The sequence below is a fragment of the Salvelinus fontinalis genome, unplaced genomic scaffold (genome assembly GCF_029448725.1).
Source record: "Salvelinus fontinalis isolate EN_2023a unplaced genomic scaffold, ASM2944872v1 scaffold_0414, whole genome shotgun sequence".
Classification (NCBI taxonomy): domain Eukaryota; kingdom Metazoa; phylum Chordata; class Actinopteri; order Salmoniformes; family Salmonidae; genus Salvelinus; species Salvelinus fontinalis.
The window spans coordinates 42,371-61,553 of NW_026600623.1; the positions used below are offsets into that span (position 1 = coordinate 42,371).

General features: G+C 42.5%; 1 protein-coding gene across 1 annotated transcript in view; it reads right to left on the reverse strand.

The window, feature by feature from the left end:
- Nucleotides 1-19,183, reverse strand: part of LOC129845967 (short/branched chain specific acyl-CoA dehydrogenase, mitochondrial-like) — a 43,405-nt gene that overhangs the window by 18,584 nt on the left and 5,638 nt on the right. The window contains exon 4 of the mRNA XM_055913955.1: nt 16,468-16,674. Coding sequence (XP_055769930.1) covers nt 16,468-16,674 — 207 coding nt within the window. The remainder of the gene's footprint in view (nt 1-16,467; nt 16,675-19,183) is intronic.

The window sequence follows — 19,183 nt, forward strand, 5'->3', positions numbered from 1 at the left end:
GTACAGGACAACATGGTATTAGTATCACTACATGGACAGGTCTGGAACTACAGTACAACATGGTATTAGTATCACTACATGGACAGGTCTGGAACTACAGTACAGGACAACATGGTATTAGTATCACTACATGGACAGGTCTGGAACTACAGGACAACATGGTATTAGTATCACTACATGGACAGGTCTGGAACTACAGGACAACATGGTATTAGTATCACTACATGGACAGGTCTGGAACTACAGGACAACATGGTATTAGTATCACTACATGGACAGGTCTGGAACTACAGGACAACATGGTATTAGTATCACTACATGGACAGGTCTGGAACTACAGGACAACATGGTATTAGTATCACTACATGGACAGGTCTGGAACTACAGGACAACATGGTATTAGTATCACTACATGGACAGGTCTGGAACTACAGTACAGGACAACATGGTATTAGTATCACTACATGGACAGGTCTGGAACTACAGGACAACATGGTATTAGTATCACTACATGGACAGGTCTGGAACTACAGGACAACATGGTATTAGTATCACTACATGGACAGGTCTGGAACTACAGGACAACATGGTATTAGTATCACTACATGGACAGGTCTGGAACTACAGGACAACATGGTATTAGTATCACTACATGGACAGGTCTGGAACTACAGTACAACATGGTATTAGTATCACTACATGGACAGGTCTGGAACTACAGTACAGGACAACATGGTATTAGTATCACTACATGGACAGGTCTGGAACTACAGGACAACATGGCATTAGTATCACTACATGGACAGGTCTGGAACTACAGGACAACATGGTATTAGTATCACTACATGGACAGGTCTGGAACTACAGTACAGGACAACATGGTATTAGTATCACTACATGGACAGGTCTGGAACTACAGGACAACATGGTATTAGTATCACTACATGGACAGGTCTGGAACTACAGTACAGGACAACATGGTATTAGTATCACTACATGGACAGGTCTGGAACTACAGGACAACATGGTATTAGTATCACTACATGGACAGGTCTGGAACTACAGGACAACATGGTATTAGTATCACTACATGGACAGGTCTGGAACTACAGGACAACATGGTATTAGTATCACTACATGGACAGGTCTGGAACTACAGGACAACATGGTATTAGTATCACTACATGGACAGGTCTGGAACTACAGTACAGGACAACATGGTATTAGTATCACTACATGGACAGGTCTGGAACTACAGTACAACATGGTATTAGTATCACTACATGGACAGGTCTGGAACTACAAGACAACATGGTATTAGTATCACTACATGGACAGGTCTGGAACTACAGGACAACATGGTATTAGTATCACTACATGGACAGGTCTGGAACTACAGTACAGGACAACATGGTATTAGTATCACTACATGGACAGGTCTGGAACTACAGTACAGGACAACATGGTATTAGTATCACTACATGGACAGGTCTGGAACTACAGGACAACATGGTATTAGTATCACTACATGGACAGGTCTGGAACTACAGGACAACATGGTATTAGTATCACTACATGGACAGGTCTGGAACTACAGTACAGGACAACATGGTATTAGTATCACTACATGGACAGGTCTGGAACTACAGTACAGGACAACATGGTATTAGTATCACTACATGGACAGGTCTGGAACTACAGTACAGGACAACATGGTATTAGTATCACTACATGGACAGGTCTGGAACTACAGTACAGGACAACATGGTATTAGTATCACTACATGGACAGGTCTGGAACTACAGGACAACATGGTATTAGTATCACTACATGGACAGGTCTGGAACTACAGTACAGGACAACATGGTATTAGTATCACTACATGGACAGGTCTGGAACTACAGGACAACATGGTATTAGTATCACTACATGGACAGGTCTGGAACTACAGGACAACATGGTATTAGTATCACTACATGGACAGGTCTGGAACTACAGGACAACATGGTATTAGTATCACTACATGGACAGGTCTGGAACTACAGGACAACATGGTATTAGTATCACTACATGGACAGGTCTGGAACTACAGGACAACATGGTATTAGTATCACTACATGGACAGGTCTGGAACTACAGTACAGTACAACATGGTATTAGTATCACTACATGGACAGGTCTGGAACTACAGTACAACATGGTATTAGTATCACTACATGGACAGGTCTGGAACTACAGTACAACATGGTATTAGTATCACTACATGGACAGGTCTGGAACTACAGGACAGGACAACATGGTATTAGTATCACTACATGGACAGGTCTGGAACTACAGTACAGGACAACATGGTATTAGTATCACCACATGGACAGGTCTGGAACTACAGGACAACATGGTATTAGTATCACTACATGGACAGGTCTGGAACTACAGTACAGGACAACATGGTATTAGTATCACTACATGGACAGGTCTGGAACTACAGGACAACATGGTATTAGTATCACTACATGGACAGGTCTGGAACTACAGTACAGGACAACATGGTATTAGTATCACTACATGGACAGGTCTGGAACTACAGGACAACATGGTATTAGTATCACTACATGGACAGGTCTGGAACTACAGGACAACATGGTATTAGTATCACTACATGGACAGGTCTGGAACTACAGGACAACATGGTATTAGTATCACTACATGGACAGGTCTGGAACTACAGGACAACATGGTATTAGTATCACTACATGGACAGGTCTGGAACTACAGTACAGGACAACATGGTATTAGTATCACTACATGGACAGGTCTGGAACTACAGTACAACAAGGTATTAGTATCACTACATGGACAGGTCTGGAACTACAGGACAACATGGTATTAGTATCACTACATGGACAGGTCTGGAACTACAGGACAACATGGTATTAGTATCACTACATGGACAGGTCTGGAACTACAGGACAACATGGTATTAGTATCACTACATGGACAGGTCTGGAACTACAGTACAGGACAACATGGTATTAGTATCACTACATGGACAGGTCTGGAACTACAGGACAACATGGTATTAGTATCACTACATGGACAGGTCTGGAACTACAGGACAACATGGTATTAGTATCACTACATGGACAGGTCTGGAACTACAGGACAACATGGTATTAGTATCACTACATGGACAGGTCTGGAACTACAGTACAGGACAACATGGTATTAGTATCACTACATGGACAGGTCTGGAACTACAGTACAGGACAACATGGTATTAGTATCACTACATGGACAGGTCTGGAACTACAGTACAGGACAACATGGTATTAGTATCACTACATGGACAGGTCTGGAACTACAGTACAACATGGTATTAGTATCACTACATGGACAGGTCTGGAACTACAGTACAGGACAACATGGTATTAGTATCACTACATGGACAGGTCTGGAACTACAGGACAACATGGTATTAGTATCACTACATGGACAGGTCTGGAACTACAGGACAACATGGTATTAGTATCACTACATGGACAGGTCTGGAACTACAGTACAGGACAACATGGTATTAGTATCACTACATGGACAGGTCTGGAACTACAGGACAACATGGTATTAGTATCACTACATGGACAGGTCTGGAACTACAGGACAACATGGTATTAGTATCACTACATGGACAGGTCTGGAACTACAGGACAGGACAACATGGTATTAGTATCACTACATGGACAGGTCTGGAACTACAGTACAGGACAACATGGTATTAGTATCACTACATGGACAGGTCTGGAACTACAGTACAGGACAACATGGTATTAGTATCACTACATGGACAGGTCTGGAACTACAGTACAGGACAACATGGTATTAGTATCACTACATGGACAGGTCTGGAACTACAGGAAAACATGGTATTAGTATCACTACATGGACAGGTCTGGAACTACAGTACAGGACAACATGGTATTAGTATCACTACATGGACAGGTCTGGAACTACAGTACAGGACAACATGGTATTAGTATCACTACATGGACAGGTCTGGAACTACAGGACAACATGGTATTAGTATCACTACATGGACAGGTCTGGAACTACAGGACAACATGGTATTAGTATCACTACATGGACAGGTCTGGAACTACAGGACAACATGGTATTAGTATCACTACATGGACAGGTCTGGAACTACAGGACAGGACAACATGGTATTAGTATCACTACATGGACAGGTCTGGAACTACAGGACAACATGGTATTAGTATCACTACATGGACAGGTCTGGAACTACAGGACAACATGGTATTAGTATCACTACATGGACAGGTCTGGAACTACAGGACAACATGGTATTAGTACATGGACAGGTCTGGAACTACAGTACAACATGGTATTAGTATCACTACATGGACAGGTCTGGAACTACAGTACAGGCAAACATGGTATTAGTACATGGACAGGTCTGGAACTACAGGACAACATGGTATTAGTATCACCACATGGACAGGTCTGGAACTACAGGACAACATGGTATTAGTATCACTACATGGACAGGTCTGGAACTACAGTACAGGACAACATGGTATTAGTATCACTACATGGACAGGTCTGGAACTACAGGACAACATGGTATTAGTATCACTACATGGACAGGTCTGGAACTACAGTACAACATGGTATTAGTATCACTACATGGACAGGTCTGGAACTACAGGACAACATGGTATTAGTATCACTACATGGGCAGGTCTGGAACTACAGTACAGGACAACATGGTATTAGTATCACTACATGGACAGGTCTGGAACTACAGGACAACATGGTATTAGTATCACTACATGGACAGGTCTGGAACTACAGTACAGGACAACATGGTATTAGTATCACTAAATGGACAGGTCTGGAACTACAGGACAACATGGTATTAGTATCACTACATGGACAGGTCTGGAACTACAGTACAGGACAACATGGTATTAGTATCACTACATGGACAGGTCTGGAACTACAGTACAGGACAACATGGTATTAGTATCACTACATGGACAGGTCTGGAACTACAGTACAACATGGTATTAGTATCACTACATGGACAGGTCTGGAACTACAGTACAACATGGTATTAGTATCACTACATGGACAGGTCTGGAACTACAGGACAACATGGTATTAGTATCACTACATGGACAGGTCTGGAACTACAGGACAACATGGTATTAGTATCACTACATGGACAGGTCTGGAACTACAGTACAGGACAACATGGTATTAGTATCACTACATGGACAGGTCTGGAACTACAGGACAACATGGTATTAGTATCACTACATGGACAGGTCTGGAACTACAGGACAACATGGTATTAGTATCACTACATGGACAGGTCTGGAACTACAGGACAGGACAACATGGTATTAGTATCACTACATGGACAGGTCTGGAACTACAGTACAGGACAACATGGTATTAGTATCACTACATGGACAGGTCTGGAACTACAGGACAACATGGTATTAGTATCACTACATGGACAGGTCTGGAACTACAGTACAGGACAACATGGTATTAGTATCACTACATGGACAGGTCTGGAACTACAGTACAGGACAACATGGTATTAGTATCACTACATGGACAGGTCTGGAACTACAGTACAACATGGTATTAGTATCACTACATGGACAGGTCTGGAACTACAGTACAACATGGTATTAGTATCACTACATGGACAGGTCTGGAACTACAGGACAGGACAACATGGTATTAGTATCATTACATGGACAGGTCTGGAACTACAGGAAAACATGGTATTAGTATCACTACATGGACAGGTCTGGAACTACAGTACAGGACAACATGGTATTAGTATCACTACATGGACAGGTCTGGAACTACAGTACAGGACAACATGGTATTAGTATCACTACATGGACAGGTCTGGAACTACAGGACAACATGGTATTAGTATCACTACATGGACAGGTCTGGAACTACAGGACAACATGGTATTAGTATCACTACATGGACAGGTCTGGAACTACAGGACAACATGGTATTAGTATCACTACATGGACAGGTCTGGAACTACAGGACAGGACAACATGGTATTAGTATCACTACATGGACAGGTCTGGAACTACAGGACAACATGGTATTAGTATCACTACATGGACAGGTCTGGAACTACAGGACAACATGGTATTAGTATCACTACATGGACAGGTCTGGAACTACAGGACAACATGGTATTAGTATCACTACATGGACAGGTCTGGAACTACAGGACAACATGGTATTAGTATCACTACATGGACAGGTCTGGAACTACAGGACAACATGGTATTAGTATCACTACATGGACAGGTCTGGAACTACAGTACAGGACAACATGGTATTAGTATCACTACATGGACAGGTCTGGAACTACAGGACAACATGGTATTAGTATCACTACATGGACAGGTCTGGAACTACAGGACAACATGGTATTAGTATCACTACATGGACAGGTCTGGAACTACAGGACAACATGGTATTAGTATCACTACATGGACAGGTCTGGAACTACAGGACAACATGGTATTAGTATCACTACATGGACAGGTCTGGAACTACAGTACAGGACAACATGGTATTAGTATCACTACATGGACAGGTCTGGAACTACAGTACAACAAGGTATTAGTATCACTACATGGACAGGTCTGGAACTACAGTACAGGACAACATGGTATTAGTATCACTACATGGACAGGTCTGGAACTACAGGACAACATGGTATTAGTATCACTACATGGACAGGTCTGGAACTACAGTACAGGACAACATGGTATTAGTATCACTACATGGACAGGTCTGGAACTACAGTACAGGACAACATGGTATTAGTATCACTACATGGACAGGTCTGGAACTACAGGACAACATGGTATTAGTATCACTACATGGACAGGTCTGGAACTACAGGACAACATGGTATTAGTATCACTACATGGACAGGTCTGGAACTACAGTACAACATGGTATTAGTATCACTACATGGACAGGTCTGGAACTACAGTACAGGACAACATGGTATTAGTACATGGACAGGTCTGGAACTACAGGACAACATGGTATTAGTATCACCACATGGACAGGTCTGGAACTACAGGACAACATGGTATTAGTATCACTACATGGACAGGTCTGGAACTACAGTACAGGACAACATGGTATTAGTATCACTACATGGACAGGTCTGGAACTACAGGACAACATGGTATTAGTATCACTACATGGACAGGTCTGGAACTACAGTACAACATGGTATTAGTATCACTACATGGACAGGTCTGGAACTACAGGACAACATGGTATTAGTATCACTACATGGGCAGGTCTGGAACTACAGTACAGGACAACATGGTATTAGTATCACTACATGGACAGGTCTGGAACTACAGTACAGGACAACATGGTATTAGTATCACTACATGGACAGGTCTGGAACTACAGTACAGGACAACATGGTATTAGTATCACTACATGGACAGGTCTGGAACTACAGTACAGGACAACATGGTATTAGTATCACTACATGGACAGGTCTGGAACTACAGTACAGGACAACATGGTATTAGTATCACTACATGGACAGGTCTGGAACTACAGTACAGGACAACATGGTATTAGTATCACTACATGGACAGGTCTGGAACTACAGTACAGGACAACATGGTATTAGTATCACTACATGGACAGGTCTGGAACTACAGGACAACATGGTATTAGTATCACTACATGGACAGGTCTGGAACTACAGGACAACATGGTATTAGTATCACTACATGGACAGGTCTGGAACTACAGTACAGGACAACATGGTATTAGTATCACTACATGGACAGGTCTGGAACTACAGGACAACATGGTATTAGTATCACTACATGGACAGGTCTGGAACTACAGTACAGGACAACATGGTATTAGTATCACTACATGGACAGGTCTGGAACTACAGTACAGGACAACATGGTATTAGTATCACTACATGGACAGGTCTGGAACTACAGGACAACATGGTATTAGTATCACTACATGGACAGGTCTGGAACTACAGGACAACATGGTATTAGTATCACTACATGGACAGGTCTGGAACCACAGTACAGGACAACATGGTATTAGTATCACTACATGGACAGGTCTGGAACTACAGGACAACATGGTATTAGTATCACTACATGGACAGGTCTGGAACTACAGTACAGGACAACATGGTATTAGTATCACTACATGGACAGGTCTGGAACTACAGGACAACATGGTATTAGTATCACTACATGGACAGGTCTGGAACTACAGTACAGGACAACATGGTATTAGTATCACTACATGGACAGGTCTGGAACTACAGTACAGGACAACATGGTATTAGTATCACTACATGGACAGGTCTGGAACTACAGGACAACATGGTATTAGTATCACTACATGGACAGGTCTGGAACTACAGGACAACATGGTATTAGTATCACTACATGGACAGGTCTGGAACTACAGTACAGGACAACATGGTATTAGTATCACTACATGGACAGGTCTGGAACTACAGTACAACATGGTATTAGTATCACTACATGGACAGGTCTGGAACTACAGTACAACATGGTATTAGTATCACTACATGGACAGGTCTGGAACTACAGGACAACATGGTATTAGTATCACTACATGGACAGGTCTGGAACTACAGGACAACATGGTATTAGTATCACTACATGGACAGGTCTGGAACTACAGTACAGGACAACATGGTATTAGTATCACTACATGGACAGGTCTGGAACTACAGGACAACATGGTATTAGTATCACTACATGGACAGGTCTGGAACTACAGTACAACATGGTATTAGTATCACTACATGGACAGGTCTGGAACTACAGTACAGGACAACATGGTATTAGTATCACTACATGGACAGGTCTGGAACTACAGGACAACATGGTATTAGTATCACTACATGGACAGGTCTGGAACTACAGTACAGGACAACATGGTATTAGTATCACTACATGGACAGGTCTGGAACTACAGTACAACATGGTATTAGTATCACTACATGGACAGGTCTGGAACTACAGGACAACATGGTATTAGTATCACTACATGGACAGGTCTGGAACTACAGGACAGGACAACATGGTATTAGTATCACTAAATGGACAGGTCTGGAACTACAGTACAGGACAACATGGTATTAGTATCACTACATGGACAGGTCTGGAACTACAGTACAGGACAACATGGTATTAGTATCACTACATGGACAGGTCTGGAACTACAGTACAGGACAACATGGTATTAGTATCACTACATGGACAGGTCTGGAACTACAGTACAGGACAACATGGTATTAGTATCACTACATGGACAGGTCTGGAACTACAGGACAACATGGTATTAGTATCACTACATGGACAGGTCTGGAACTACAGGACAACATGGTATTAGTATCACTACATGGACAGGTCTGGAACTACAGGACAACATGGTATTAGTATCACTACATGGACAGGTCTGGAACTACAGGACAACATGGTATTAGTATCACTACATGGACAGGTCTGGAACTACAGTACAGGACAACATGGTATTAGTATCACTACATGGACAGGTCTGGAACTACAGGACAACATGGTATTAGTATCACTACATGGACAGGTCTGGAACTACAGTACAGGACAACATGGTATTAGTATCACTACATGGACAGGTCTGGAACTACAGTACAGGACAACATGGTATTAGTATCACTACATGGACAGGTCTGGAACTACAGTACAGGACAACATGGTATTAGTATCACTACATGAACAGGTCTGGAACTACAGTACAACATGGTATTAGTATCACTACATGGACAGGTCTGGAACTACAGGACAACATGGTATTAGTATCACTACATGGACAGGTCTGGAACTACAGGACAACATGGTATTAGTATCACTACATGGACAGGTCTGGAACTACAGGACAACATGGTATTAGTATCACTACATGGACAGGTCTGGAACTACAGGACAGGACAACATGGTATTAGTATCACTACATGGACAGGTCTGGAACTACAGGACAACATGGTATTAGTATCACTACATGGACAGGTCTGGAACTACAGGACAACATGGTATTAGTATCACTACATGGACAGGTCTGGAACTACAGTACAGGACAACATGGTATTAGTATCACTACATGGACAGGTCTGGAACTACAGGACAACATGGTATTAGTATCACTACATGGACAGGTCTGGAACTACAGGACAACATGGTATTAGTATCACTACATGGACAGGTCTGGAACTACAGGACAACAAGGTATTAGTATCACTACATGGACAGGTCTGGAACTACAGGACAACATGGTATTAGTATCACTACATGGACAGGTCTGGAACTACAGGACAACATGGTATTAGTATCACTACATGGACAGGTCTGGAACTACAGTACAGGACAACATGGTATTAGTATCACTACATGGACAGGTCTGGAACTACAGGACAACATGGTATTAGTATCACTACATGGACAGGTCTGGAACTACAGGACAACATGGTATTAGTATCACTACATGGACAGGTCTGGAACTACAGTACAGGACAACATGGTATTAGTATCACTACATGGACAGGTCTGGAACTACAGGACAACATGGTATTAGTATCACTACATGGACAGGTCTGGAACTACAGGACAACATGGTATTAGTATCACTACATGGACAGGTCTGGAACTACAGGACAACATGGTATTAGTATCACTACATGGACAGGTCTGGAACTACAGTACAGGACAACATGGTATTAGTATCACTACATGGACAGGTCTGGAACTACAGGACAACATGGTATTAGTATCACTACATGGACAGGTCTGGAACTACAGTACAGGACAACATGGTATTAGTATCACTACATGGACAGGTCTGGAACTACAGTACAGGACAACATGGTATTAGTATCACTACATGGACAGGTCTGGAACTACAGTACAGGACAACATGGTATTAGTATCACTACATGAACAGGTCTGGAACTACAGTACAACATGGTATTAGTATCACTACATGGACAGGTCTGGAACTACAGGACAACATGGTATTAGTATCACTACATGGACAGGTCTGAAACTACAGGACAACATGGTATTAGTATCACTACATGGACAGGTCTGGAACTACAGGACAACATGGTATTAGTATCACTACATGGACAGGTCTGGAACTACAGGACAGGACAACATGGTATTAGTATCACTACATGGACAGGTCTGGAACTACAGGACAACATGGTATTAGTATCACTACATGGACAGGTCTGGAACTACAGGACAACATGGTATTAGTATCACTACATGGACAGGTCTGGAACTACAGGACAACATGGTATTAGTATCACTACATGGACAGGTCTGGAACTACAGGACAACAAGGTATTAGTATCACTACATGGACAGGTCTGGAACTACAGGACAACATGGTATTAGTATCACTACATGGACAGGTCTGGAACTACAGGACAACATGGTATTAGTATCACTACATGGACAGGTCTGGAACTACAGTACAGGACAACATGGTATTAGTATCACTACATGGACAGGTCTGGAACTACAGGACAACATGGTATTAGTATCACTACATGGACAGGTCTGGAACTACAGTACAGGACAACATGGTATTAGTATCACTACATGGACAGGTCTGGAACTACAGGACAACATGGTATTAGTATCACTACATGGACAGGTCTGGAACTACAGGACAACATGGTATTAGTATCACTACATGGACAGGTCTGGAACTACAGGACAACATGGTATTAGTATCACTACATGGACAGGTCTGGAACTACAGGACAACAAGGTATTAGTATCACTACATGGACAGGTCTGGAACTACAGGACAACATGGTATTAGTATCACTACATGGACAGGTCTGGAACTACAGTACAGGACATGGTATTAGTATCACTACATGGACAGGTCTGGAACTACAGTACAGGACAACATGGTATTAGTATCACTACATGGACAGGTCTGGAACTACAGTACAGGACAACATGGTATTAGTATCACTACATGGACAGGTCTGGAACTACAGTACAGGACAACATGGTATTAGTATCACTACATGGACAGGTCTGGAACTACAGTACAGGACAACATGGTATTAGTATCACTACATGGACAGGTCTGGAACTACAGTACAGGACAACATGGTATTAGTATCACTACATGGACAGGTCTGGAACTACAGTACAGGACAACATGGTATTAGTATCACTACATGGACAGGTCTGGAACTACAGTACAGGACAACATGGTATTAGTATCACTACATGGACAGGTCTGGAACTACAGTACAGGACAACATGGTATTAGTATCACTACATGGACAGGTCTGGAACTACAGTACAGGACAACATGGTATTAGTATCACTACATGGACAGGTCTGGAACTACAGGACAACATGGTATTAGTATCACTACATGGACAGGTCTGGAACTACAGGACAACATGGTATTAGTATCACTACATGGACAGGTCTGGAACTACAGGACAACATGGTATTAGTATCACTACATGGACAGGTCTGGAACTACAGTACAGGACAACATGGTATTAGTATCACTACATGGACAGGTCTGGAACTACAGTACAACATGGTATTAGTATCACTACATGGACAGGTCTGGAACTACAGGACAACATGGTATTAGTATCAATACATGGACAGGTCTGGAACTACAGGACAACATGGTATTAGTATCACTACATGGACAGGTCTGGAACTACAGGACAACATGGTATTAGTATCACTACATGGACAGGTCTGGAACTACAGTACAGGACAACATGGTATTAGTATCACTACATGGACAGGTCTGGAACTACAGTACAACATGGTATTAGTATCACTACATGGACAGGTCTGGAACTACAGGACAACATGGTATTAGTATCACTACATGGACAGGTCTGGAACTACAGGACAACATGGTATTAGTATCACTACATGGACAGGTCTGGAACTACAGGACAACATGGTATTAGTATCAATACATGGACAGGTCTGGAACTACAGGACAACATGGTATTAGTATCACTACATGGACAGGTCTGGAACTACAGGACAACATGGTATTAGTATCACTACATGGACAGGTCTGGAACTACAGTACAACATGGTATTAGTATCACTACATGGACAGGTCTGGAACTACAGTACAGGACAACATGGTATTAGTATCACTACATGGACAGGTCTGGAACTACAGGACAACATGGTATTAGTATCACTACATGGACAGGTCTGGAACTACAGTACAGGACAACATGGTATTAGTATCACTACATGGACAGGTCTGGAACTACAGGACAACATGGTATTAGTATCACTACATGGACAGGTCTGGAACTACAGGACAGGACAACATGGTATTAGTATCACTACATGGACAGGTCTGGAACTACAGGACAACATGGTATTAGTATCACTACATGGACAGGTCTGGAACTACAGTACAGGACAACATGGTATTAGTATCACTACATGGACAGGTCTGGAACTACAGTACAGGACAACATGGTATTAGTATCACTACATGGACAGGTCTGGAACTACAGGACAACATGGTATTAGTATCACTACATGGACAGGTCTGGAACTACAGGACAACATGGTATTAGTATCACTACATGGACAGGTCTGGAACTACAGTACAGGACAACATGGTATTAGTATCACTACATGGACAGGTCTGGAACTACAGGACAACATGGTATTAGTATCACTACATGGACAGGTCTGGAACTACAGTACAACATGGTATTAGTATCACTACATGGACAGGTCTGGAACTACAGGACAACATGGTATTAGTATCACTACATGGACAGGTCTGGAACTACAGGACAACATGGTATTAGTATCAATACATGGACAGGTCTGGAACTACAGGACAACATGGTATTAGTATCACTACATGGACAGGTCTGGAACTACAGGACAACATGGTATTAGTATCACTACATGGACAGGTCTGGAACTACAGTACAGGACAACATGGTATTAGTATCACTACATGGACAGGTCTGGAACTACAGTACAACATGGTATTAGTATCACTACATGGACAGGTCTGGAACTACAGGACAACATGGTATTAGTATCACTACATGGACAGGTCTGGAACTACAGTACAGGACAACATGGTATTAGTATCACTACATGGACAGGTCTGGAACTACAGGACAACATGGTATTAGTATCACTACATGGACAGGTCTGGAACTACAGGACAACATGGTATTAGTATCACTACATGGACAGGTCTGGAACTACAGGACAACATGGTATTAGTATCACTACATGGACAGGTCTGGTACTACAGTACAGGACAACATGGTATTAGTATCACTACATGGACAGGTCTGGAACTACAGTACAACATGGTATTAGTATCACTACATGGACAGGTCTGGAACTACAGTACAACATGGTATTAGTATCACTACATGGACAGGTCTGGAACTACAGTACAGGACAACATGGTATTAGTATCACTACATGGACAGGTCTGGAACTACAGGACAACATGGTATTAGTATCACTACATGGACAGGTCTGGAACTACAGGACAACATGGTATTAGTATCACTACATGGGTGGGACACAGTCCCTTCATAAAGTATTCATACCCCTTCACCAATGTTCTCTAAAAAAATGTTGAGGCACTGAGCAAAATTGTAGGACTTGTGAGTGGAAACATGAACATTATGAGAATGTTGTGCAACTTTCGGCGAACGTTTACAGTGAACACTGAGGCTGTACCCTTCTTTAATTTTGACCCATCTACCAACAGGTGCCCTTCTTTACGAGGCCTTGGAAAACCTCTGGTCTTTGTGGTTGAATCTGTGTTTGAAATGCACCACTTGACTGAGGGGACCTTAAGGATAATTGTATGTGTTGAGTACAGAGATGAGGAAGTCATTCAAAAATCATGTTAAAAAACACTATTATTGCACACAGAGGGAGTCCATGCAACTTATTATGTGACTTGTTAAAGCACATTTCTATTCCTGATCTTATGTCTTAAAAACATAGTTCGACTTTGACATTATGGGGTATTGTGGGTAGACAGGCCAGTGACTCCCCCACGGAATCTAATGATGTAATGTAATAATGTAATCCATTTTAAATCAGGATGTGACAAAAACACAGTGTGTTTAGAAGGGAAGGGGTGTGAATATTTTCTGAAAGTGTTGTAGATCTGTTAAATGTCTTGTGAACCAGTAGCTCCCTCTACTGGCTGTAATCAAGAGACGTTAGCTAAATGATCAGAAGCTTTATTTAAACTTACTAGTACACCCTTAAATCAAAACACACACAGATACACACTACCCTTAAATCAAAACACATAGATACACACTCTCTCACTAACCTTAAATCAAAACACACACAGATACACACTACCCTTAAATCAAAACACACACAGATACACACTACCTCTCACTACCCTTAAATCAAAACACACACAGATACACACTACCCTTAAATCAAAACACATAGATACACACTACCTCTCACTACCCTTAAATCAAAACACACACAGATACACACTACCCTTAAATCAAAACACACACAGATACACACTACCTCTCACTACCCTTAAATCAAAACACACACAGATACACACTACCTCTCACTACCCTTAAATCAAAACACACACAGATACACACTACCTCTCACTACCCTTAAATCAAAACACACACAGATACACACTACCTCTCACTACCCTTAAATCAAAACACACACAGATACACACTACCCTTAAATCAAAACACACACAGATACACACTACCCTTAAATCAAAACACACACAGATACACACTACCTCTCACTACCCTTAAATCAAAACACACACAGATACACACTACCCTTAAATCAAAACACACACAGATACACACTACCTCTCACTACCCATAAATCAAAACGCATCGATACACACTACCTCTCACTACCCATAAATCAAAACATATAGATACACACTACCTCTCACTACCCATAAATCAAAACGCATCGATACACACTACCTCTCACTACCCATAAATCAAAACATATAGATACACACTACCTCTCACTACCCATAAATCAAAACGCATCGATACACACTACCTCTCACTACCCATAAATCAAAACATATAGATACACACTACCTCTCACTACCCATAAATCAAAACGCATCGATACACACTACCTCTCACTACCCATAAATCAAAACGCACAGATACACACTACCTCTCACTACCCTTCAATCAAAACATATAGACCACATTTTTCCTCTCGGCTAGAAACCCGTTTAATAAAAATCAATAGGACATGCAACCTGTTAGTCTCTCACCATGTCTGTTGACAGCCGGCTGAGATAGCGTTCTTTCTGGGCTGCGGTCCCCAGCTTGGTGAACAGTGTGTTGATGAGGGTGTTCTGGATGTCACACAGCACGGCCACAGAGGCGTCCACTTTGGCCAGCTCCTCAATGACCAGGATGGAGGAGAAGAACGTGGATCCAGTGCCTCCGTACTCTGGGTCGATCTCTATGCCCATCAGCTGGGAAGTGACAATGAATCATCTGACAAATTAAAATGGGGAATACACAGCTATATACACACAACAGGGTAGTGTTCAGGACATACTTTAACGTGTTCATTTTGACAACGGGGCGGTGTTCATTTTGACAACGGGGCGGTGTTCTTTTTGACAACGGGGCGGTGTTCTTTTTGACAACGGGGCGGTGTTCTTTTTGACAACAGGGCGGTGTGTTCTTTTTGACAACAGGGAGGTGTGTTCTTTTTGACAACAGGGCGGTGTTCTTTTTGACAACAGGGCGGTGTGTTCTTTTTGACAACGGGGCGGTGTGTTCTTTTTGACAACAGGGAGGTGTGTTCTTTTTGACAACAGGTCGGTGTGTTCTTTTTGACAACAGGGCGGTGTGTTCTTTTTGACAACAGGGCGGTGTGTTCTTTTTGACAACGGGGCGGTGTGTTCTTTTTGACAACAGGGAGGTGTGTTCTTTTTGACAACAGGTCGGTGTTCTTTTTGACAACAGGTCTGTGTTCTTTTTGACAACAGGGAGGTGTGTTCTTTTTGACAACAGGTCGGTGTGTTCTTTTTGACAACAGGTCGGTGTGTTCTTTTTGACAACAGGTCGGTGTTCTTTTTGACAACAGGTCTGTGTTCTTTTTGACAACAGGGAGGTGTGTTCTTTTTGACAACAGGTCGGTGTGTTCTTTTTGACAACGGGGCGGTGTGTTCTTTTTGACAACGGGTCGGTGTTCTTTTTGACAACAGGGCGGTGTTCTTTTTGACAACAGGGCGGTGTGTTCTTTTTGACAACAGGTCGGTGTTCTTTTTGACAACAGGGAGGTGTGTTCTTTTTGACAACGGGTCGGTGTTCTTTTTGACAACAGGGCGGTGTTCTTTTTGACAACAGGGCGGTGTGTTCTTTTTGACAACAGGTCGGTGTTCTTTTTGACAACAGGTCGGTGTTCTTTTTGACAACAGGGAGGTGTGTTCTTTTTGACAACAGGTCGGTGTGTTCTTTTTGACAACAGGTCGGTGTGTTCTTTTTGACAACAGGTCGTGTGTTCTTTTTGACAACAGGGCGGTGTGTTCTTTTTGACAACAGGTCGTGTGTTCTTTTTGACAACAGGTCGGTGTTCTTTTTGACAACAGGGCGGTGTGTTCTTTTTGACAACGGGTCGGTGTGTTCTTTTTGACAACAGGTCGGTGTGTTCTTTTTGACAACAGGTCGGTGTGTTCTTTTTGACAACAGGTCGGTGTGTTCTTTTTGACAACAGGTCGGTGTGTTCTTTTTGACAACAGGTCGGTGTGTTCTTTTTGACAACAGGTCGGTGTTCTTTTTGACAACGGGGCGGTGTGTTCTTTTTGACAACAGGTCGGTGTGTTCTTTTTGACAACAGGTCGGTGTTCTTTTTGACAACAGGTCTGTGTTCTTTTTGACAACAGGGAGGTGTGTTCTTTTTGACAACAGGTCGGTGTTCTTTTTGACAACAGGTCGGTGTTCTTTTTGACAACAGGGCGGTGTTCTTTTTGACAACAGGGCGGTGTGTTCTTTTTGACAACAGGGCGGTGTTCTTTTTGACAACAGGGCGGTGTGTTCTTTTTGACAACAGGGAGGTGTGTTCTTTTTGACAACGGGGAGGTGTGTTCTTTTTGACAACGGGGAGGTGTGTTCTTTTTGACAACAGGGAGGTGTGTTCTTTTTGACAACGGGGAGGTGTGTTCTTTTTGACAACGGGGAGGTGTGTTCTTTTTGACAACAGGGCGGTGTGTTCTTTTTGACAACAGGTCGGTGTGTTCTTTTTGACAACAGGTCTGTGTTCTTTTTGACAACGGGGAGGTGTGTTCTTTTTGACAACAGGTCGGTGTGTTCTTTTTGACAACAGGTCTGTGTTCTTTTTGACAACGGGGAGGTGTGTTCTTTTTGACAACAGGTCGGTGTGTTCTTTTTGACAACAGGGCGGTGTTCTTTTTGACAACAGGGCGGTGTTCTTTTTGACAACAGGGAGGTGTGTTCTTTGAGACAACAGGGCGGTGTGTTCTTTTTGACAACGGGGAGGTGTGTTCTTTTTGACAACGGGTCGGTGTGTTCTTTTTGACAACAGGTCGGTGTGTTCTTTTTGACAACAGGTCGGTGTGTTCTTTTTGACAACAGGTCGGTGTGTTCTTTTTGACAACAGGTCGTGTGTTCTTTTTGACAACAGGTCGGTGTGTTCTTTTTGACAACAGGTCGGTGTGTTCTTTTTGACAACAGGTCGGTGTGTTCTTTTTGACAACAGGTCGGTGTGTTCTTTTTGACAACAGGTCGGTGTGTTCTTTTTGACAACGGGGCGGTGTGTTCTTTTTGACAACCGGGTCGGTGTGTTCTTTTTGACAACGGGGAGGTGTGTTCTTTTTGACAACAGGGCGGTGTGTTCTTTTTGACAACGGGGCGGTGTGTTCTTTTTGACAACGGGTCGGTGTGTTCTTTTTGACAACGGGTCGGTGTGTTCTTTTTGACAACAGGTCGGTGTGTTCTTTTTGACAACAGGTCGGT